Genomic DNA, 24455 nt, shown 5'->3' with positions numbered 1-24455 from the left:
TGCTTTTTAATTTCAAACAAAATTGTGGCACTGGCTGCTCCCTGCAACAATCATATTTTCTTCTCTCTTTATGGCATTACTGTGAGCATGAATCTTACAAGTCTGCATATATACTACTTCCACAACATGTACATTAGGTACTTTTGTCAAAATTTAATGATTTACAAATTTTTGGAAAGCTTGATTACATTAAAAAAAAACATGGAAATGTTTCATACTTGGCCATCTCGTCCTATTTTTACAGGCTTGCCATCATTCCACGGATTATATAAATGTTGAGTCTTTGTAAATGATAACTCTTTCCTGAAAAAAAAAAAAAAAAAAGCAATCATAAAAATGAATCTTCAATCACAGCCATCATCATAATCATTAATATTAATGTCTTAAAAGCAAGACAACAGGATGTAAACTCAAATCAGAAAAATACTAGTTCTTACACCTTTCATTACACCCATATGCTAGTTTACATGAGTCAAAGTTGTGGAGGCACATAGTGGTTCGGATCCCACTTTAAACTGTAGGTCCAGTCCCAATTAGCCTTACTGTGCATAAAGTGGACTTAAAACACCAAATCAATCCAATCCAATGAGTCAAAGTTGAAATACTTTTCAAGAATTGTTCATTCGAATAGATATTTTGCACAAACATTAAAATACACATTACAAAACAGTTTTCTGATGAGTATATAATTATGAGCTGCAAACAAAACAAAAACAAAAGATAGATGCTTCCCTGCTGAATAGTAGTTTTTTTAAACTTTCTTTCAGTCTTAACATCAAGAACGCTCAATAGTGTCCTTTTTTCCTGGTCCCGCTGGCCTCATTATGTATTTAAGCCAGTACTTCATATATAAACTTCAAATTAGCATGTGTATCTTCAGGGAACAGTTTCTTTTTCTGACTCTCTTCTTAACAAGCTTTCTGCTATTATTAAATTAACCTTTCAAATATTATGTGGATTCAATAAACAGACATTGGTTTTTGGGGGCAACACGCCTCATTTGTATATATCAAACATTTCAATTTTTTTTACAATTTCTTGGTATATGATATTTAAAAATTACATTGCTTATGAACCCTTCAGGTTGATACCTTGTATTATTGCATGATACTTTTTTTCTTGGGGTTTGCTCCCAAGTGTTTTTTTTTTTTGTTTGTTTGCTTGTGTTGTTGAACCTACTGTCAACATTCACAGTTCAAAAGTGTCTAAACAATTCGAGTGACCCGAACAATGTTTACGAGGGATTGACAGGGAATCTTGAATATGCCTTTGTGTTTTTTTTATTAACGTGTGTCAAGTTCTTCAGCACGTGCCGAGTGCCGTGTGATAAACGTGTTTGACGTCAACACCTGACATGAGAGACTGCTCTGTCAAGTGCCAGCTGAAACTGTATAGTACACCCATCGCTTAAGGACACAGGAAACTTGTGTTGTGTTTATTTTTTGGTTGTATACCAATTTTTGCCTTTTTGATTGTTCCCTGGTTTTTGTTCAAATATACTGTCTTCTATCCTTGACTGGACAGGATGGTACCCACAACCAATTTTCCTTTTAAGCAGCATGTTTACAAAAATTAACTTGCCATCATACCACGGATTATATAAATGTTGAGTCTTTGTAAATGATAACTCCTGCGTGAATCTAATTTTTGGCCCCAGGCAGGTGTGCCCTATCACACCATAGCCATGAGTCGAACCTAGGACCTGGGCAGCATAAATAAATAAGCTAATCATGTTATAAAAAGAGTCCTGCTTAAGCAATGGAAAAGAGCTTCTTAAAAGCTAATCATGCCAGCGACCTTCAGCGGAGTTTTTCAAACTTCGCTGACATTGTATTAGGTCGGCACAATATGAAAATCAGGAAATCAGCATTTTTCCTCAGAATCGCCATTGCCAAAGGATGCGATCGAGTCAACTGTCTTAACGGTCGATAGTTCAAATTTCATTTAAATAGGTCGCGTGAAAAAATCTCTTGCTTAGTTGTCTTCAATTTTCCATCAGATGAAGTAGTTACAAAAGAACTCAGTTTCTACTTGCTTTCAGTTTACATTGAATCCAGTTATCACGAGAGAGCTCCATAGTTGCCCTAAGTCATTTAGAATATCAGTCTATGAAAGTGAGTTTGGAGCCCAGAGTTGCTCCATCGTCACTTTTATTACAGAGTAGGGCCACTTTGCGAGGATCAGCGGAGAAGAGATTGCAGCAGAACTACAGGTAAACGAACATTCCTTATGTCTTTCCTCACCCCGCCTGTTCAGTCAAGTGTAGTGTTTTTAAATAGGTGTCCATGTGTTGTTATTCACAGGGCTAGCCCCCTTTCTCTTAAAACTAGGGATGGGACCGATTAATCGGTACTCTATCGGTATCGACCGATATAGGCATATCGGTGTATCGATAAAATTACCGATCCGATATATCGATAAATATCTTATAATTTAGTGCAAAATTCTGCCATTTTTTGTAATTTTTATGGATAATCTCCATGCCCTACTTTCTGAAAAAGTAAATGTCTAAATATTCAACTTCTTTTGCATTGCAATCAGCTCGAAACACACATTTATTATGGAGATCATTGAAAATTTCAGGGTCTTCAAGGACCATTTCTAATTTTATATCGGATCGGTAGAATATCGGTTATCAGTATCAGTAAATTTTATATCGGTACTGTATCGGTATCGACCAAAATTTCATATCGGCCCATCCCTACTTAAAACATTCCTCTGGCTTAGCAAGCGAGTGGCCAAAGGCTGTCATAGCCTATCTATGATCCCCTAAAGCTAAACAATCTGGTGTTTAGACAATATATTTACAGCTCTTCATGAAAAATGTTTGAAATTGAACCACACCTTTCCTATAGGAGACAATTTCATGAGATTGTTATGTTCTTTGGTTACATCACATTAATATTCTTATATTTTGAAAGGCGAATAGCCAGTCATTAGTTTTGAAAAAATCAATTGCAAACAGTAATTATAAATTAAGTTCACTTTCAGCATTTAGTGTATCAAGATTTCTGATAAAAGACTTGTTTTATACTTACAGAACACAGCTGTTCTTTAGAACACACTTTTTGAACAGAAAAGTATACACAATATTTACATATAGAATACTAAAGGTACACATTGAACTTCTCTGGCATACATCAAAACACCATTAAAAATATTGTCTGAAAAATAATTGCTCACCTACAAATCCAGTCCACTTTAAATACACCACCTAAAGCTTTTGCTGAAAGACCAGGTGGAAGAACCCAGGAAATAGGAGGAACATCTCTTCGTGATTCACTAGCCAAACGTGCAAACCCTAAAATAGGGATACAATAGATTAAAACCCAGATTACACTGTGATTTTTAGTAATTCCAATGCTGATTGGAGTTTATTTCATGTTTATTAAGCCTTAGCAGATACCAGATGCCAATAATTTTTACTGATACATGCTGCAACTTGCACATGTCAATTTAAATTTAATCTGCATTACTTTACGGATGTCAAAGATAAGAAACAACTACAGTGGAAACTCACTTTTACATTCTTCAGGGGACCAAGTTGTAAAAATTTATAATATGGGAAAATGTAAATGGGGGTAAATTTTATAACATCTTATAATATGAAGATCATATAATTGGGGGGGGGGGGGGAGGATGTAAAATCGGAGTTCCACTGTACTTAACAGTAAGTAGAGTACCAACAGAAAATATATCCATACCACTAACCAATAGTGAATGAATCTGATGTAAGATTATCAAAAAAAAACCTGAACAAAATGCTGGACAGGAAAATTATTTATTTCATTATTAAAACCAGTGCTCGAGTAGAAATTCCTAGCTGGCTTGGAAGCTTCATTGAGTTTGGGGATATGGGGGGGGGGGGATGCTTATGAAAAACTTTTTAATTGAATACTGAATCAAGCTAACACAGAGAAAAATAAACATACATCTTCACAATTCTTTTGTTGTATGGACGGATTCAAAAGGTTTTGACCTGCATCTGTGGTTTTAGACTAAACTAATAGTTAATTCCTACAGTATAGCAGTCATTCCATCCAGGTTTGCATTTGAATGCCTTCAAAATACCTCCCACCTGAATTCACCCTCTTATAAATGTATGTGAACAACAAAATGTTAGAATTATGCACTAAATGACAAACTTTATAAACCTATCAGTTAATCACTTAATTCCCCTATTCCGAATAGTACTTATCAACTGATACAAAGTAACTATTACACTGGAACCTTGCTATGCCAATATATCAGTTTTGTCATATTGTATTTATGCATAACTGCGTTATTGATCGTTTTTGTGCTGTTATTGAACTCCCAGGATCCTGAAACAGAATTCAAATAATAATTTACATGCCTCCACGAACACATGAATTTAAAAGGTTTTGACCTGTCTGTGGTTTTAAACTGAACTAATACTTAAACAGTTAATACCAGTTTACAGCCAATTGTATAGGTTCTTCCATTTGTACATCCATATTTCCCACCAATTGTATAGGCTGTTCCATTTGTACACACATATTTCCCATTTTCATTGGAAGTCACAGAAAATACAGGAATTGCAACAGCTTTTATGAATTATAAGAACCATACATGTGAGTGAGCACCATCTCTCCTTATTTTACAAGTCATTTCATTTTATTGTAGCTTAAATATTTACCCCTTGATTGATACAGAGCATCCCTAACACTGAACAACAATCTTACAGACTAATTAGGCTTACAATAATATGCACTACACAATTGTAATTCTTGTAGGTTATATTTTAGCACTGAACTTGTCCTGAATAATATATACTAACAAAGAAAAGAGAACTGTAAAATTGTCATTTACATGAGATGAGCAGAACACTAAACCTTACACATGATATATACCTACAAAATATTTATCATAAACGAAACTTTTTAAATACGAACCTGCAAATTTCCCACTTTCTTTCACAGAAAATATTAATAGTACATTTCTAGACTCCCTGAATGCCTGATTAAGTTTCACCTCATTCTGTGGAGGAGTGGACCATACACCTTTAGCCTTGGAAAGGGTTACATTTTCAGCATTGTTACTCTTCATAACAAAAAACCTTGTGTCTCGAAACAAATAATTTAGCTTTGTCATATAATCTGCAATGTAAAAGAGAAAAAATAATGAATCATTAATTCAGAGAATTAATCCCTACAACCAACCCTTCCATGAAAAAAAAAGTACAAATCAAATGTGCAATCACTAACTGAATTATTACTGTGCTTCCTATATCATGTTCAACAAACATGGGGATACACAAATTTTATTGAAATGGTGAGTTTTAAGAACACAAATTCACCAATCATATAATGGTCAGAGGTCAGCAAGTGTGTGTCAACATCAAAATTTTCCTAATAAAAGTATTCATTAAGACTAACCACAATTTGAATGAGCAACAAACTGAAAGACATCATTTAAAAACACTCATTAAATGCTCAATTTTTGTCCTTTTCTTAATTTGTCATTTCTCATCCACTTTTGGTTAAATGATTAGATGATTAACCATGATTAAATGAAACTGATGAAAACACACTATCATCTGATCTCATCAGTGACATGTGTCCACTTTTGACTGGTTGCCTACTGTGTATCACATCTAAAAACACCCATCTCAATACATAACAAAATGTTGACTAAAAAATTATTTCATTTACGGGAGGTTTTTCTAAGTTTTTACAGTTTAAAGTGAAATCTCAACATACGACTGTGTGTGCTTTAGTGAGTCTTGGCTCAATTCTGATATCTCGTGTGTTGAAATTCCCCTCTATGAGCAGTTCGATGTTTACCGTAAAGATTGTGAAATGCGCAGTGGTGGTGGTGTTATGGTGTGTGTGAACAAGAAGTGGCACAGCAAGATACGATTGGATTTACAACGAGACTGCAAATTACTCTGGATAGAAGTTGGATTTACAACGAGACTGCAAATTACTCTGGATAGAAGTAAGTACTAACCACATAGAAAAATACTTATAGGTTGTTTCTATCGGCCTGATAGGCAGAGTCCCAAATAACTCTTAGAGTGTTGCTACGATTCCACTTTGGCAGCTCTGTCCAGCCACGAAGTTATTTTGTGTGGGGATTTTAATATATGCACATAAAGTGGAATAATGCTGTAGATGGCATACCAGCCACTGGAGACGAAGACTGGTTCATAGACAATTTTATTCATGGACTGGGTCTTCTTCAACACAACATGTACAATACGAGAAAAGATAAAAACCTTGACTTCATACTGTCCTTGTTTGAAACCTGTGACGTCACGCCCTCTTTGAATCTGCTTCAGTCGGACCACGAGCTGTGCGCTACCTTCAAAATCCCAGTGAAAGCGGGAGGCTCCCCTTCTGCACCCCCAGGCATAAGATTCCACTGTGAAGAAAACACTGTGGGATGCCATCCGTCGAGCCATTGACCTTTTCAACTGGAACCTGCTTTCTGAAGGGTCCGTGACCGAGACTGTCGAACTGTTTACAGACGTTATTCATGCCCTAATTCAGGACTATGTGCCACATAAAACAATGAAAAGTAAAAAGTTTCCCCCGTGGTTCGATAAAGAGTTGCAGCATCTGTTGCACAACAAAAAGAGAGCATGGCAGCTGTGGAAAAGTTTCCCCAATCCCCACACACACAACACTTTCAAAGCACTTCGTAAGCATAGTAAAGACCTTATGAAACAGAAATACACAGAATATGTAAACACAGTCACAAATGAACTCCTTACTAATACGAAGAGATTCTGGACATTGATAAATTCTCAGAGACAAACCAAACGCATCCCTTTGGAAGGAACACACAATGGAATTTCAGCTGTTGGTAATGATAGAGCTGAACTATTCAATCAAACATTTCAAAATAATTTTGTTTCAAATTATGTTTTAGATCACCCGCCTATCAAATCTATCTATTCTCACTCTCTTTCTACCATCTTTACAGAACCAGGTGAAGTCTTGCACTTCCTTACCTCCTTTTCTTCTCACCAAGCATCTGGACCAGACAATATTCCTACTATTTTCCTTCAAAAAACAGCTCACTCACTTGCTACTTCTCTTGCAATGTTATACAATAGGTGCTTCTCTGAAGGCTGCTTTCCCACTCAATGGAAGAAAGCAAATATCATTCCTATTTTTAAATCTGGCAATGCAAACGATACTACATGTAACAGGCCCATTTCTCTCCTTTCCACACTTGCTATTGTCTGTGAAAAGGTTCTAAAAAATAGACTTCTGAAATTCACATCCCCTTACATTAACCCAGCACAACACGGCTTTCTTCCAAATTCTTCATGCCTTACCAATCTGTCTCCTATGCAATCCTATGCCATAAACGCAATTACTAATCGTTAACAGTTGGATGTTGTGTACTTTGATCTGTCCAAAGCTTTTGATTCAGTGGATCACCATTATTTACTGCATAAATTAGCTAACAGATTTAATATAACTGGAAACACATTAAAAATAGTGAAAGACTATCTAAGAAATAGACAACAACGTGTTATACTTCCTGGAACTAATTCTAACTGGCTTCCTGTTATATCTGGTGTGCCGCAAGGAAGCGTTCTTGGCCCTCTGTTACTTGTATTATATCTGGATGATCTCACAGACCTCTTTAATTCCCCCATCTCAAGCACAATTCTAATGTTCGCTGATGATTGCAAGATTATGAGAGAAATAAAACAGCCATCAGACATCCAACTTCTCCAAAATGACATAAATAGATTCTCTGAATGGTGCAAGCGATGCATATTAACCACAAACCCTTCGAAATGCTCCTATATAACAATTTCATTGTAGCAAAACATTCTTGAACACTCACCGACATCACTCTAGCAAAGAAGCACAACACCGAGATCTAGGTATCCTCATAGATTCTAAACTAACTTTCGATAATCACATATTAACCATCACAAAAAAGGCAATGCGTATGCTAGGCTTACTTTACAGATTCACTGAAATTCATAACCTGAAAGCACTTTCCATTTACTTCAAAACTTTTGTGTCCCCCATTCACCCATCTGGAACATGGCTGCCCCTTCTCATACCTCCAAGATCGAGCGTGTTCTCAGCTCCTCTCTATCGTTCGATATAGAGTGCCGGCCCTGAGAGATCTACCTAACAGAGATATGCTTATAAACTTAAAACATAAATACTCCAGAAGCACGTAGATACGTTGCAGATATGAAATTACTACATAAGATAATTAATGGAAACCTAAGATGCAGCATCCCACTCCACGAACTCTCCCTCAGAGTGCCCAGACATAAAACACGGAGCAAGGAAACTTTCCACACTGCAACTCCAAGACTCTCACTCATTCAACGTTCACTATTTCATAGGCTACCAAATCAGTTCAATGTAATCTCAAACCAAACCGATATATTCAGTTCATATTCATCTTTTATCACCAACATAGAAAAAATTGTATATAAGTAATGCTTTTGTAAAACACATCTGTTTACCTTGGAACTGTCTCGACTTGTTTATGTTTATTTTTATATTTTGTTTATTTTATTTTATCTTGTTTCGTGTGTTCATTTTAACACTAGTGTACTGTTTTACTGTTGTTTCTTTCCGGTTTAAAATGGCTTCTGCTGTACTGGAAATTTCAATAAATAAATAAAAAATCCAGAACCACTTGATTGCAAGGCAATTACATTACCACTACACCATCTTGGAGGCCCCAATGTTTCATGTGTTTAATATTTTTATCTGAAGAACTATGTATGATAGGTAATATGTATTGTACTTGCAACAGTTTCATCGAGGTCACACTCTTTCTTATTCTTGTGTGTCCTATTTCATGGTCTGACATTATCAACATGCACCAAAGAATATGAAACAAAGTTCATAATTACCATATGATTTTCCCTTTCTTCCTGATTTGGACCTTTTCACACTGTGACCTAAAAGAGAAATTACTTGTTATTCAAACCTGTTGAAGATGTGTGCTTTTGCCCAAATTTTTGCATGCAAGATAAATCCACTAATGGACTGTAGTTACATAAAGTTAAGTCTCTCTACAACAACGGCTCCAGGAATAATGCCCCTCTCAAAACTAACTACCCTTTTTCCCAGAAACTGAAAAATTTGGGGTAAAAGTAGGTTGAAAATTTGAAGGAAATTAGCCAAAAACACCTATTCTGCACTTACTTTGGTCACTGCATTGAGATTCTCTTTGCAAGTGCTGACCTACATGTCCTTGATACAACATTTGAGAGGTTCTGTTTTCTAAAGTTTGTGATGGTAATTTTTACCACGATATTTACTGGAGTTGTAATTGGGAGGATACCCACTGTTAAAATAATAAAGTATTATTTCTGAAGAATTTGTACCTTTCGAACAAGCAGCTGTTATACTAGGATGATCAATGCATGGTTTCATGCTTCCATGCTCCACTTTTTCAAAAATTGATATCCAAAGGTGCATCAAATGGTACGTGAGGGTGTATCATTTGAAGCACAAGAGGTTTACTTATTAAAAAATGAATTATTATTTAGTTAATACAACATGCAAATTTGTCACGAGAGCCATTCAAAAACAGCCTAAGCACAATTTTAATGCAATTTTGAATGTGGGGGTCAGGGGTGTGAAATATCGATCCAAATTCCAATATTGCCACTTGGAAAGAACAATCTTTTCCCAGGGAAATGTGAAAGTTTGTAGAATCAAGAGTTAACTGTGTGTATATACAGGGGATGGACAAAAATATGGAAACACGTGGTATAAAACAGGTAGCCATTTCAAACACGATTTTCGTCTGAATGGTAGGTGGCGCTGTGGTCACTGGCACTTCCTGCGAGGTATACACCCTGGCCAACCTGACAGATGGGCCTGTTACAGTTCAGCGACTGGTCCGTGCAGGTTATCGTGAATCATGTCACCACGGCTCCAAAAGTCACTGCTGAGCTGAATACAGTGCTTACAAACCCTGTTAGCATGAAAACAGTCAGAAGAGAACTCCACAAGCAGGGTATTCATGGCAGATCTGCAATTCCCAAACCACTCGTGACTGTTGACCATGCTGTTAGATGGAGACAGTGGTGCAACACCCATAAAAACTGGACAATGGAGCAGTGGAAGACTGTAATCTGGTTGGATGAGTCATCCTTTACATTGTTTCCAACTGCTGGCCGAGTGTACGTGTGGAGAATGCCAGCACAAGTGTACGATACAGATTGTCTGTTACCGAAGAGTGAAGCATGGCGGTGGTTCAGTTATGATTTGGGCAACCATCTCCTGGCATCATCACCCTGCATGGACATGTCACTGCCAGGGACTACGTAACCATTTTAAGTGACCAGCTGCATCCCATGGTGCAAACTTTGTTCCCAGATGGTGATGCCGTGTTTCAAGATAACAGAGCCCCTGTTCATACAGCTCACATCGGCCATGGCCTCCACAATCAGCAGACCTCAATATTATTGAGCTCCCTGTGGTCGGTTTTGGAGACCAAGGTGCGATCCTGCAACCCACCACCATCGTCTCTACAACAACTTGCAGCTGCTTTGAAGGAAGAATGGTACAATATCCCTTTGACAACCATATGCGACCTGTATTTGTCCATTCCACATCGACTGCAGGCCATTCTGCATGCCAAAGGTGGTCCTACTCGATATTAATTAAGGTAATGTGCATTTCTGCAGCTGTTTCCATATTTTTGTCCATCCCCTGTATAAATAAAATTATATATTTAAAGATACCAATAAAGTGCCAACAATGGATTTCGCTATGCCATTCATGCAATTCCTGTCCGTCCTTCGAAGAATATCATGAATAAATAATAAATAATTATAGATGTTTACTGTGTGCATGGGTATGTTTGAGAATACAATTTGCCTGTATGTGTGTGTGTATTTGTTTATATATGAGTATTTACATGTGTATAGTTATAAATGCCTCAGTCTGTATATAGATATGTACCTTGTTCTACCTCAGTGAATATCATTTTTGGATTTATGTTCTCTAGAATACTTCTGCTGGTGTTCTTTATGAAACGATTATTGTAGTTTTGCTCTCCTTTTTCTTCTATTGTTTTTGTATTGTTGGAATTATAATTTTTTAATTGTTTAAAATATATATATATATATGTAAGCCTATTGTAATTGGAGCGAAAGCTCTGTTATAGGTGAAATAAATAAATAAATAAATAAATCAAAACATGAAAGTTACTTTTACTATTGTAGAAAATGGTAAAATTGTTTGTGCAACTGTTGAATTCCTTGGTTAGATTTCCCAGATGAATATTGGCAGATAAAAATAAACTGCATACTCCAGAATTCATTTAAAAAAAATATGTTTTTTTTCTTCCCCAATTTACAGGAATAATGGATTGATAAAATTGTCAGGTATTTTACGTTACCAGGAAAGGTATATTACGATACAAAAGCTCACCATTCCAACCATATACAAAAGTCTGACAAATATTTCATTCAAGTAGCTGATTTCTAAAGGTAAAAGTGTACTTACTAGAAGACAGACTTCTTCTATCACGGGAAGATCCTCTTTTTCGCTTAACACCTCTGTCATCTCGAGTGGTTTCATGAACTGTAAACAAATGAAAAACTTACAATTGATGACAATGAGCACATGCATAACAGAAAAATTTCACGAGAACTCTCAACAAATCCAAACTCTAATTAACACCTCACACAAAAATGACCAAGTGCACAAAACAAAGATACCTATGTTACCACTGGTCAAAACATTCAATCAATGCTGGAACCAAGAGGCTGGAACACAATTTCTGTGCAGGTATATTGGTTGGTTGGTTGGTTGATTGATTGATTGATTTTGTTTATTTTACTTCACTTTTCTGCCACTTTTAGCTAATCGTGAAGATTAGAACAAGTGATATGATAAAATTAATGAAGGGACACTCACAAAGAATACCCATGCCGGGATTCGAACCCAGGACCCTTGGTGTCATAGTGTGCTGTGCTAACAACTCTGCCACAGAGGCTGGCCAGTGTATAAGTGTACAAGAAAAAACACAATACAGTGGACCCCCGATTTTATGCTCCCCAGTTTTACTGCATTATACATTTAGCCTTCCCAATTAAGCAAAAGGGTATAAAATTTTCCTCAATTTTAAACTTTTCCACATTTTAAGCTCTTTCACCTTGGTCCCCTGAAAAACTTAAAATCAAGGCTCCACAATAGCTTTCTGTCAACTTGATAACATAACTGTACAACACAATGAAAATCCGCTGCAGAGCAATACAATGGGACTTATTAATATTAAACTCTTTTACTTGCTTTGAATTCTTCGGAAGCTTCAGTACCCACTTTAATGTTACCCCAGAAAATAGTAACGTGTATTGGAAGATAAACTGGGAATAAATCTGCATTGGAGAGTTAACATTCCATTCCAGTATCTTAATGATATTTCCCAGTTCTGGATATTTGAAAAAGGCTCACATTCTTGAGAAAAAAATCCTTTAAAGACTAGATTAACCCAAATATTCGTTTACAGTGATAAACAACTATGTTTATTGTAATTAGCATTTACATTATACAGTAAAAACTGCATATCCTGGAACCTCTGATCAGAAGGAAACCTGTAAAGACGGGAAAAAAAGTCCCCAGAACGGATCAATTTTATACCTGAAAATGACCTGCTTAAGGTGGAAACCTCCTTAACGTGGAAACAGAACACCATTTAAAGACCAAAGAGATGTTTTTATTCTCAGTAAGACGGAAATTTCTTCCTTTATTTCTTTCACTCGCAAGAAAACAATGCAATACTGTAAGTGGAACATGCCTCTGTTGCCACTCGCTTATCGGTAACATTGTCGATATGAAAGAATGCGCTACAATACTCATAGCTGTTACGATTCAGTTTCTTTCTTTCATCTCTTACCCTCTTTCTCCACCTTTCTTTGTTTATTTCTCCTCTGTTCTTTCGTCATCTTTCTATTTTTCTTGTTATCTCTCTTTGTTTCTTTCTTTTTTTTTCTTCACTTATATCTCAATCTTTCTTCAACTCTCTTATTCCATCTTTCAATCTTTCTCTTTCCCTCTATGCACATCGTGCTAAGATGCCAGGGGAACCGGGTTCGAAAAGATACATAAGTACGTACTATACGTTCTTACAATACTGTAAAAAGTGTACCAACATGTTGTGTAGTTACATAATTGTAATCTCTGCTATGCTTATTGCAACTGTATCACAGTTTTATTCATGTACGTATATGCATTAGTACTCTACAATATACGTAATGTGAAATGTAAATCTGTCTTTCCCTTATTTCCTGCAGCGCTCTATACTGTATTTAAAGTCAACCCCGTATAAGAAGGAAAACTGTTAAGACGGAAAATTTTGCTCGGAACCATCATGTTCCGGGATAGACAGGTTTTACTGTATAACAAAAGTTTATTAAGAACTTGATATGTTATTTGATAACAACACACCAAAGTTTCTTCTTACACAATCTCTGATGTTTCTTTCAAGATTACAGACAAAATCTTGCCCTTTTCATTTACAACATTCCTGGAAATAAACAAAACTACATAATTTCAGATACTCAAATCATGTTTACATACCTGATTCAGATCCTGAGCTTGAGCTCATGCTTGGTTGGCTTGAGCCACTCCCAGACTTTCCTGATGAGGAAGAGCTCACCTCACTACGTGTATCATACTCCGGCATGTCTTCATCTTTAATATCGTCCCCCATATTATCTTCACTGAAACTCAAGTTAATGTTTTCTACTTCTCCACTAGTGTCTCCTTCAATTTCACCTTCAGCAACCTGAGATCTTCTACCTGTAACATCAAATAATAAATATCACTCAATTCAGGTAACTCAACAAGAGCAGATACATCTAATATGGTTCAACATACAAGGGCCTGTATTTTAATCACCCTTGCCCCCAGTCCTTCGAACAGGCTTTCCTGCCATCCAGCCCATAGAAGAGAATGGACACAATGAATTTACAAGGGTATTGACATTCCAACCTGTGTACACTTAAAGGTAACCTCACATGTCAGTTTTCTTTAACACCTGCTAGGTTTGGAATACCCAGCTAAACTTGCTCTGAATGAAGTGGCTGTCTAGCAATTAGTTTTTCAAGCTACTCATCACCAAATTGACAGCTGTGTTGCCAACTTTTGAACTTTATTTAGCTCCCAAAATCCAAAAAATCTCCAAGATGATTTCACTTTCTCAAGAAAAAATCTCAAAATGAAGCCCATCTAGTGCAGATAGCCTGCATAGAAATAAATGCACATAGATATTCTACTCTAATAAGTTCATGTTTCATATACTGTCTTGCCCGTGGCAGACAGACAGGTGGCGAAATCTATCACAAACGAAAACTGCATTTATTAGAGTAAATTGCCTATCTTTGCATAACCACCAAACAATAGATACAATAGTTATTCCAGTTCTTTTTTAAGTGGAGCAAATAAATGCTCTTTTTCTGCCATGATATCTCAACCTGTTCAATAAAGAGCAATGTATTAATAGTAAGATGATGATGTAACCACTGGATGAAAATAATCATACCACCACCTTAATATTTACTCATTTACACTGGATGATTTGTAACAATATATATATATATATATCAAAAGGTGAATCGATTCTCTTGGGCTATCGACCAGATGAGTTCTGGAAAGATTTCGAAGCTTTTGAGCGCTAGCATACTCTCATCTGCAAGGTAGAAGTGCAGTGCTGAGTGTAAACCCGGTTTATATGTATTTGGAAATGGAGGTTCCTGGTGAAGATGGCTGACCAATCGGGAGCAGTGTGTGTTGCATGCACACTGCTGGTTGACTATCACTAACCAGGCCAGGTCCAGTTCAAGCCTCATGGCCCAATTTAGATTCTGATATTCCCCATGAATGGCTAGTTTCTTTGATAATGTGATCCCAATATAGTTGAATGATTTGGCAATAATTTCCATCATAATAATAATAATCCGTGGCTTGACAGGCCTGGAAGCACCTTGGCCTATCTTCCGATTACCAGTCTCCCTCCTACAATCCTACCTAGAGGAGTGGAGTTCTTCAACCGGTAATGGGGTGACGTGTGGTCAGCATGTCGAACCCCCAGCCCTTATAGGAGATTTCAGAGACCAGATTACGCTACTCACTTGTAGCTCCCTAATTTTCTCATGATGGTGGGTTGCCACTAGTCCTATACACAGGCCGAAAACCCAGAGACTGAACCCATGTGGACTCTAACCCATGCCATCCCACAGTCAGAGTCCAAAGCACAGTGCCTTACACCGCATGGCCACGGAAGAGGACAATTGCTGAAATATATTCAATGGCCTTGATTGATTAAATGTTCTGCTATTCCAGATGTAAATTCTTAATGTAACTCTGGTTGTCCTTCCTGTTTGACCAATGCAGTAAAGCAGGATAATTGAACAGCAATGCAGAGAACACCCAAGTTACATCAAGAATTTCCATTGGGCAGTTGGGAAGTGTAAAACCCACAAATTTAAAAAAAGGATTTGTATACTGGAATAATGGGTTTCTCCTGTACAATTTTATACCCTTTTTTAACATTCATATGAATGAACTTTAAAGGTATTTTCCTTAGTTCTACTACAGATGTAATAAAGTAGAACTTCCTGGAAAATTAAAAAAAATAGAAGGGAACAATTTAGCTTGTAAATTTAAACTGGCTTACCTCCCAATGATTCTTCTGTCAAATTCCCTATATCGTCACACAAGATCTTCTTCCTGTCAGGTGAATTTTCTTGTACTACTGCCTCACTATCACTTAATATTTGATCCTGCTCTAGTTGTTCAGTCTTTATATCAATATGCTCCTCCTCTTCTACATTATGAGTGAAAAAAATGAAAGTAAAATCAGATAAAGGGACAAGTATGATAAAATTAGTAACTAAAGTATCATAAGATCATTGATGTTAAGTGCATTTAGAACAAAATATCGAAAACTGGCCTACATCGACAAAATATATTTTCAAAGTGAACAGGATTTCACGTTAATAGTACCTTTACAAGTAAGGTGCATGGAAACCTTAGTAATTTGCTTCAGTATATGTACAAATTGAATTTATTCTCAAAGGAATTTGCTTCAGTATATGTACAAACAGAATTTATTCTCCAAGGCTGCATAAGGCTATAAAAATAAAAAAATTGTAAAGATGAGGATCATCAAATGGTTCAGAGAAAAAAATCTTGATCCCTACATGCAAAAGTGAAATTTTTAAACTAGGACTGAGAGGATGTCAATGTCACCGTATCGGGACATATTTGAAAGTACCAATTGGAATTTTTAACATGATACCAGGTGATAATTTTTTGGATTCACGGCATCTTCCAGAATCCACAAAAATTCTGTATGGCACTTTTGCTGTCTAATTATCCCGTAAATTATTTAAAATGAGTATTTTAATTAATTTTACACCAACATAGTGTTACAAAAATGAATTTCATAAACAAGTTATACATTTTTCAGTATTCTGATTATCTATTGATGTTTTAAAGCAAAACTCTAGGTAGAGTGACGTATAAATATTTTGAACACAACTTTTATTTGTAACAAAACTCAGTATCAGAATCGGCGAGAGTATCAACATCAGTATGGTTTTGATTAAAAGTGGTATTTGCTCAGATCTATTTAAAACTAACGCCACACCCCCTCAACACCTGCTAGAGTCAAATTCTTGATACTGCTGAACACAACCTGAAATGCAAGTAACATGTTGCCAAAATGGTGCCATATACAGGAAAACCTCGTTAATTCGATATTGGTTAATACGAAGTACCCTTTAATCCGAAGTTCTTCCCATTCCCCAGCCGATAAGATAGGATTTATAATGTATTTCAGTACGGATAAATCGAAATACGGATAATTTTTAATACGAAGTTGTTTACAAGACCGTTCCGCAAAACTGGTTTCACTTAATTCGAAGTAGAAGTAGACACCTGCGTAAGTCGACAAGAGACGATCGAATGTGGAGAGAGCTTGGACGTTATTTTAACTTGACCTTGACATGTTTCCTTGTCCTAAGAGCTGCTGACAACTCGAGGGAAGTAGCCCGAAATGCCCGCTGGACATTGACATTCTTTGTCAATGTGCATGGGAGGTCAAGGTCTATCCCCGCTGAATGCGCCACCTTGGAAATATTCAATAGTGCTAGATGAGAAATGCGAGATAAGATCGCACGAATGTTCCAAAATACAAGACGTGTGGCACCTGGAAGTCTCACCCATCTGTCTAGCTCTGAGCTCGATATACAGCAATTTCCCGTGAGCGAGCAACTTTTGGCCTGGTAGCCGACAACTTCCGGTAACCACTTTCATTAAAAGCATGTTCTTTGTGCCCTGTAGAACTTCATTAAAAAAAGGGAAACTGTTACAGATAATCAAAGCCACATAGGCCAACTAAAGATCGTCAACCCGCTTAATGCGTTGTCATCTAGGTTACCCGCAAAAGTTGACGTCGATCTTACGTATGTTGCAACTCTAGTTTCCCGTTTCATAGTGCCGGTCATAAAATTTTACAAAACGGTGTTTTGTTGTCTGCGTGACTTCTGCCCTTTTGCTATCAGCAAACTGGGGGGGGGGGGGGGTCCGTTGCTAATTGTTTCGGCCACAATTTTCTTGCTCGTGTGCGCACACTGGCTCCTTTCCTTTGGCATCTCAAATAAAGCAAACAGTTCTGAATATCTTCTTCAAAACGAACAAAAACCACATGATAAGTAAAAGAAAAGTGACCGACCCCCTTCCTTCTCCTACAACAGCTCATTATCCGCCACTGGTGTGCATGGTAATGCGATAATTGCAGAATTTAGGTCCCTCTTTCTTGTTTGCAGCTGTCTGGATAGGAAATATTGCCCGCATTATTGTCTGTTGCATGGTAAAAGGTAATGCAAGGATAATTTTTTTTTTCACACTGCTGATAAAAGTTCGATCTTCAACTGCCTTATCTTGAAAATGCCCATGATTTCCCTTCTGCCACCTGCTGCTCTAACTTCCAGCCGGTCTCATTGTGTTTACGCTGCAGCTGGCGCCAGTGTTTAGTCTAGCGTCTGGAAAGCTCTCGCTTGCCGGTAACTGCAATGACTCATCCAGTGCGAAGGAATAAGCGGCATTGTTTTGAATCTCACAAAGCCATATAATCCCCACTTTTCTTCAGAACCATTAGCGTGCTGCTGTTAAAAAAACAAACAAAAAAAACCGCAATGCTCAATGTAGGAACACGAGAGGAAAAGTTTTCGTGGAGCGAGTGTTTGACCTCCAGAATACTCCTGAAACCTACAATAAATTGTCGATTAATCTGAAAATACGCAAGTTTCGTAAAGCTTGTTTTTAGTTCATTTTATGCTGATGAGCTAAGCGGGATTAAATATACAGTTTGAAGTGGGATCCAAACCAGAGTAATTATCGAGTGCGGCATGTGTCCTAGGATACACATTCCGTGCAAACAGATCGCAAGTTGTGTGTTTACTTTTTCAGAGTGGATTACAATACAAGTTGAGGAAGAGTTTGAACTGATCCCTGCAAAGAGGGAGGGGGTGGGCCGATTATGAAGTTAACTGAAGCAAAGAATACGTGACTTTTTTACGATGTCTTTTTAACAGCCGAACCAGAATGAAATTTACAGCCCCGATTTTTTTGTTTTTTTTGCCAGGGAAAGGTTGTGTTCTCTCCCAACAGAATCTTCTCTTACCAGTTAATCCTGTAACGGACAATGTTCTAGTGAACGCACATAAAATCCAATATTCATTCTGTCCGATTATCTCCCGTCTCTTGCTTGCGCCAGTGACTACCGTCAACATTCTTCCGAGTTTCACTTCTTGCAGTAAACGAGATTGTTTTCCTTTCCTTAGGTCTCCGTGCAAACGGGTTTCTTATCAACTAAAATTGTAAGAATTTCGTGGAAGAGCAAGGACTTTGCACAATTAAAAGAAAATACCGTTTGTTAAAAGACTTTTTGCCACAACATGCATTCCGTGCATAACCGGTTGTATAACTAGGCAGGATAAATGGTGTTAACCGTCTCCTTGGAATCTTTGTGTCCGCGTTAAGCTCCGTGTTCTCATTTTGTGTAACATTTTTTACACTTTCTTTAAAACGTACAATATTATTATATAGTACATATAAAGCTTATTTTCTGAGCTACCACCAAGTATAAAAAATCCTTTGTGGGGGTAATTTATATTCTACTTTATTTACACCTGAAAACAGGCGCCATCTTGAAAAGTTTGGATAACTCGAAGTCGTTTAATACGAAGTTGACATTTTTTGGTCCCTTGAACTTCGTATTAACGAGGTTTCCCTGTACATCAAAAAAAATTTACAATAATCACAGTAGCTGGAGAAACATATATATTCAGCTTCAGAATTTTAGCTTGATTCACAATAACACGTTTCTGGAGAAAAAAGAACCTTCATCATTTCTATTGACACTATGAATTTTTAGTGCTGTTGTCATCAAAATCTCTAACTCATGTTCAAACAAAATGTAGCACACTGCTACAGTGCCCAGAGACCGTCAACTGCACAATTCCAAATTTTCAAAATTATCTTTGTAGTATAGCTCACTGTGTATAAAATAACCATTTCATATGGCCTCCTGAGTATTTATAAAGGTATACCTTGTTTCTCAGATTCTTCCTCCTCTATCTTGCTAGTGTTTTTCACAATTTCTTCTGTCTTGTCCTCCTCTAGCTGTAAGTCTTCAGAGTTCTCCTGTAATATTTAAAACAGCATTGTAGAATCAAACATTTTGAATGAACGAAGATAAAAATGTTTCTTTATGTCTAAAATAAATCAATAATAATGACATCAGTAAATACTAATACCTATAAAATTGTATGCATTCTATTGTGCGATTTTAATAATAGAAATGTTCAGTTTCAAGAATAAATTATACCTGGAGATACTTGGGGCATCTGCGCACTGGTCAACTTGCAAGGTTTTCACTCAACAAGTGGAATACTATCCATGTCAAAAATATTGAGCCCTCTGTTTACTTGCATGGAAAATCGTACTCCATGGGAGTGAGAGACTTAAATATGCCTCATTGGAAAGCCAGAAGTGTATAATTTTACACAATAGTAAGACAAAGTACTTTTAACTCTGGGTGTTCTCTATACAGACAAAACTGTTTCTAACAATGTAACTTTTTCTTGTGTTTTAATGTAAATCAGATTCAATTGTGTGTAACATCTTGTTGCTATCATTTATGGAACAGCCACAATTAATGCTTCATTAGACTATTGCAATCTCAATAATAGTCAGATCAATGCAATGGATATCCAAATAATGACTGTGGAATGAAAATCAATGTCCATATCTTATCTTTTCACAAGGCATGAACTGAAAACAACAGACAGCATTGTTCTTCTTGGCAACCAGCTCACGTGCTTTTGGCCTAGTTGCTACGAATGCACATGAAGTGAGTTGCCTCATGTTGCCCTTTAAATTCTGCTTCAAGCCAGCAGTTTGGACATGGAAAGTAAGCCAAAAGTTTTGGTTACTAAGCAAATTGTTGTACACAGGGAAGCATTGTTGAGATGCTGTAATTGATTCATGCCGTATTTTTCCTTTTAATCACTCCTGTGTTTTTGCCCGTAATTATTGCCTGAACTCTCCCACATCCATAACAATGCACTTTTCCTTGCATTTTCCTCAATGAAGTAGCTGTACATTGCAGGCACATTATTTTCTTATACAGAGGAGACTGCAAAACCAGTCCCATCATACGTCATGTGTGCATTTACCATATTTAGGAGTGTTAAATAATAATTAATATCTTTGGTCATACTTGAGATACATGTCAAACTTCTGGATTTGGATCAAAGTAAAGGTAAAGTGTTCCCCTGTGCTTAGCACCATGCCATGAAGGCGTATAGGGGGTGCGGGGGTAACGCCCCACACTTTCTTGATCCGGTCGTGAGTGGGGGTGATGTGATCAACACCACACCCCTGACTGCCTTTACCCCCCAGGGTTTCCCCCAGGTACCCATGTTATTCCACGCTGGGTGGGCACCGGGGCCGCTTCCAACGTTAGAAAAGTTCCCGGATTTGAACCGGCCGGGGATCGAACCTGGGACCTTTAGCATGGTAGTCAGACGCGTTACCGACTGAGCCAACGCGGATTTGGATCAAATGTGTTATATAAACAGGTTTTTATAATTTCATTGAATTTGCATTATGCATTTCAAGTTTGCACATTTCCCTAAAATTTCAATTTTTAAAGCATCTATAGTAATGATGTGCATTTCATTTTTTCCATTGAGGTGCAAAAATTATCCGACTTCAAGTATTCAAAATCTTGATATTATATCTACTATTGACTATGAACTGTAGGGTTCATTTTTGCAAAATGAAAGAAAAAAGTACAACTTTTAATGAAATTTTCATTATAATAAGAAAATGAAGTGAAGAATAATATTCAGATAATGCCTATCAAAAAATAGATACTTGAAGCTTGACACAATCTACAACAAAAGAAAACTCTACAGGGACCTCATGACAACTGCTTCCAACTGTAGGTAGTGGGGGCTATATTCCATGATATATTTTTTCTTCTTCTGGGAAACGTGCACATTTTTTCATGGAGCAAATAAGCAATGCTCATTAAGTGAAGATTGTTTTACTGTCAGATAACTGGGTGATGGTGCTTACTGAGTGCTCAGATACTTGACATGACATTTTAATCAAAAACTTCAATTTTACTCTCAAACTAAATAAACCAACCACTTTCAGTAACAGACCTATAATTAGTGGATATATACGACATATACAAGTAAATAAATAACTATGATAATGTAATAGGGGCACAAGTCCATCTGTCTGAATTTGATAATTTTTGCAAATTAAATGTTAATTTCCAAAAGCATGTATGCATTTTATTTAGGGAGAATTCATACCGAACATACACGCAACATGAGTGTTTCACACCAAAGAGACAAGGTGCACGCGACACTTTGTTTCTTTGCTCAGTTCGCATGATGATACCGATATAATTGCATCAATCAGTTTATTAGTCACCAAGAAAAATGTAACAAGAGACAATGTTAAATATAAATCACGTTGTAAAATTTGTGCAAGTTAATGAAACTAGGGAGAGGCATGTTGTGCATGAGAAAACAAAGAAATCATATGCACTGAACTCAAAACTGTATATGCTAGATTTTCCAGCCTAGATAAAGCAAAGACCTAAACATTAGAGAAATGGTTCTCAACCCTTGTGAAACCATGTCATGGTATATATATATATTTTAAAATCATTGTCTGGATCACAAGAATTTTCCTTGTAAACATCTTTCCAGTATTTAAGATTTTATACATGCATTAACATTATTTTGAACTAACATGTCTAAATATGCTGGCTTTTTTTAAAAAATAAAAGCAGTCACGTCCTAAATGGCCAAAACACAGCCTCTCTACATGATGTTGAAGGCAAATTACAGTCGATAACTGCACCAAAAAAACTGATAATGCGATGTTGTGTTTAAATCTTAAAACATTGTACATATCGATACTTTATTATATCAACAAATTCGAGCTTCAAGCATGTTGTAAGGCCTCTGGTTGGGCCCCTCTTCTAGTCTAAATATAGCTTGTTGGAGTGAAGCATACGCGAACATCAAACTGAGGCGACACGATGTACAGTATTGAGAAAACAGACCAGTCCGAGAAACACATAAGTGACATGCGACACATGCATCTTGCAGTGTCTCTTCAGTTCAAAAGGCTCCATTGATTACTGAGGGTTCGCTTCCAAGCGACAACACATGTCTCTTCAGTGTGAAATCTCTCTTACGCATATGCATAATGCAGAGTGTAAATTATGATTGTTTATATTTTTCACATTGTGAAAACAGTGTACTTGTCAGTTGTCTAATAACACTGGAAAACAAATTTTTAACTTTTTCTCTGTTAAATTGGAAAGAAAAGGTGGTTCTTACAGTATTTTTTCCGCTGATTTCAAATCTGTTTACTGGTTTTTCTCTATCGGGCTCAGATTTCTTTTATGTATGTTGCATATAGCAGATACAGTTAATTTTTGTTTTCATACACTTCTTAAAGTATGTTTTGTTATTTATTTTTTCAAGAATATAATAGGCAAAACAAACGTGATTTTATCAAAGTTTAATAGGTAATTGTTCTTGATCATATACATTATTGCAAAAATATAATATAATTATTGAAACAAACATAATTTTATATAAGTTTAATGCAATGGTTTTAGAGAGATCAAAATTATGATACTAAAAGGTATGTAGTATATTTTCTACGTTTACTACTCCAGTTCTTTTTTTCTTAAATTTATTTCATATCTTTACTCCACTTCCTCTTCGTCCCCATCAAAATTTCCATTTGCACATTCCACAGATTAAAAAAAGACTGTTCATGCCATGTGTAGAGTGCATTCTCTTTCTTTTTGATTTACGTTCTTCATGACCAAAAAGGTGTCATCTTACTCTTTCAAATTGCCTTCCAAGCTCTTTATCATGTTGTTCCTCCTTTTTGAAGCCCATAAATTTGAACTTTTTCTTCCAGGTTCATAAGTATAGACGAAAATCAAATAAAGATATATTGTTAAATCTATAACACGAGAAAGCATGCACAGTCAAAAGCACTGCAGATGAAACTGTACTGTGCCCTTTAAATGGCAGAAGGCTAGCCAGCACATCCCCCACTGTCCAGCATGGATAAGTTGGGGGGAAGGAGCAAAACCAACACAAATGCTCAAAAAGGCAAGTAAAGAAAGAAATTTGCGGTCAAATATCCGCCACGCACATCTTTCTGGGTTAAAATGTTACTCAGTAATAAAACTATATAGCATATATTTCAATTGAACCCCATTTAGTCAATTAGTCCCCTCATATAACTAGATTTTTTCATTCTTTCAAAAAAATAACTTACCCTATTAATAGTTACTGTATTTTCCACCCTTTGCTGCTCAACTGTGCTAATGATCTCCCGTCCCACGGTGTCCTTTTTCACTGTAAAAAAAAATGAAATGATTACTTGAAATAATTTGCAACCTATGAACAAGATAGTACATTATACATTTTTAACAATATTTTTGTGAGCACTGTACCACAAACCCACATCCATAGCCGACTATAAGAAATAAATTCAATCATTAACAATTCCTTTACACAACTGTCAAAAAAAAAAAGGCACCAGTTTCAAAAAACCTTCACTTGTGTGTAAAATTAGTCACTGCAATTAAATAAATTTTCCAAGTCCTCCAGAGCAATGACAGTTTGAAAATAAAGTTTATTTTCACTTTAACATTACATTAGAGTGGCTACTAATTTAATTTGCTTACACTAAATGCAGGAGTAATAAAAAAGGGTTTTAATGTCTTCTAGCAATATACAAACTTGGAAATTCTTCAAAGTTGTGATGCAAAAGAAAATTCAATATCCCTACCTTGGATAACCTTACATGAAAAATGTAAAAGATACTAAAAGTGAATTAATTTAGAAAATAAAGTAA

At 36.4% G+C, this 24455-nt stretch overlaps 1 protein-coding gene across 3 annotated transcripts in view; it reads right to left on the bottom strand.

Moving 5' to 3' along the window:
* Positions 1-24455, bottom strand: part of LOC145983954 (uncharacterized) — a 69737-nt gene that overhangs the window by 32903 nt on the left and 12379 nt on the right. For all 3 annotated transcript variants that reach the window (XM_083117158.1, XM_083117159.1, XM_083117160.1), the window contains exons 3-11: positions 23874-23953; positions 19592-19685; positions 15652-15801; positions 13554-13775; positions 11478-11555; positions 8867-8914; positions 4914-5117; positions 3184-3301; positions 219-303 (exon numbers count right to left, since the gene is read on the bottom strand). In XM_083117158.1, the coding sequence (XP_082973284.1) occupies positions 219-303; positions 3184-3301; positions 4914-5117; positions 8867-8914; positions 11478-11555; positions 13554-13775; positions 15652-15801; positions 19592-19685; positions 23874-23953 (1079 nt within the window). The remainder of the gene's footprint in view (positions 1-218; positions 304-3183; positions 3302-4913; positions 5118-8866; positions 8915-11477; positions 11556-13553; positions 13776-15651; positions 15802-19591; positions 19686-23873; positions 23954-24455) is intronic.

This window comes from Lepisma saccharinum, chromosome 2 (genome assembly GCF_977018435.1).
Source record: "Lepisma saccharinum chromosome 2, izLepSacc3.1, whole genome shotgun sequence".
NCBI lineage: Eukaryota > Metazoa > Arthropoda > Insecta > Zygentoma > Lepismatidae > Lepisma > Lepisma saccharinum.
The sequence above is the reverse complement of the archived record's forward strand: the minus strand, read 5'-3'. Positions and strand labels throughout refer to the sequence as shown.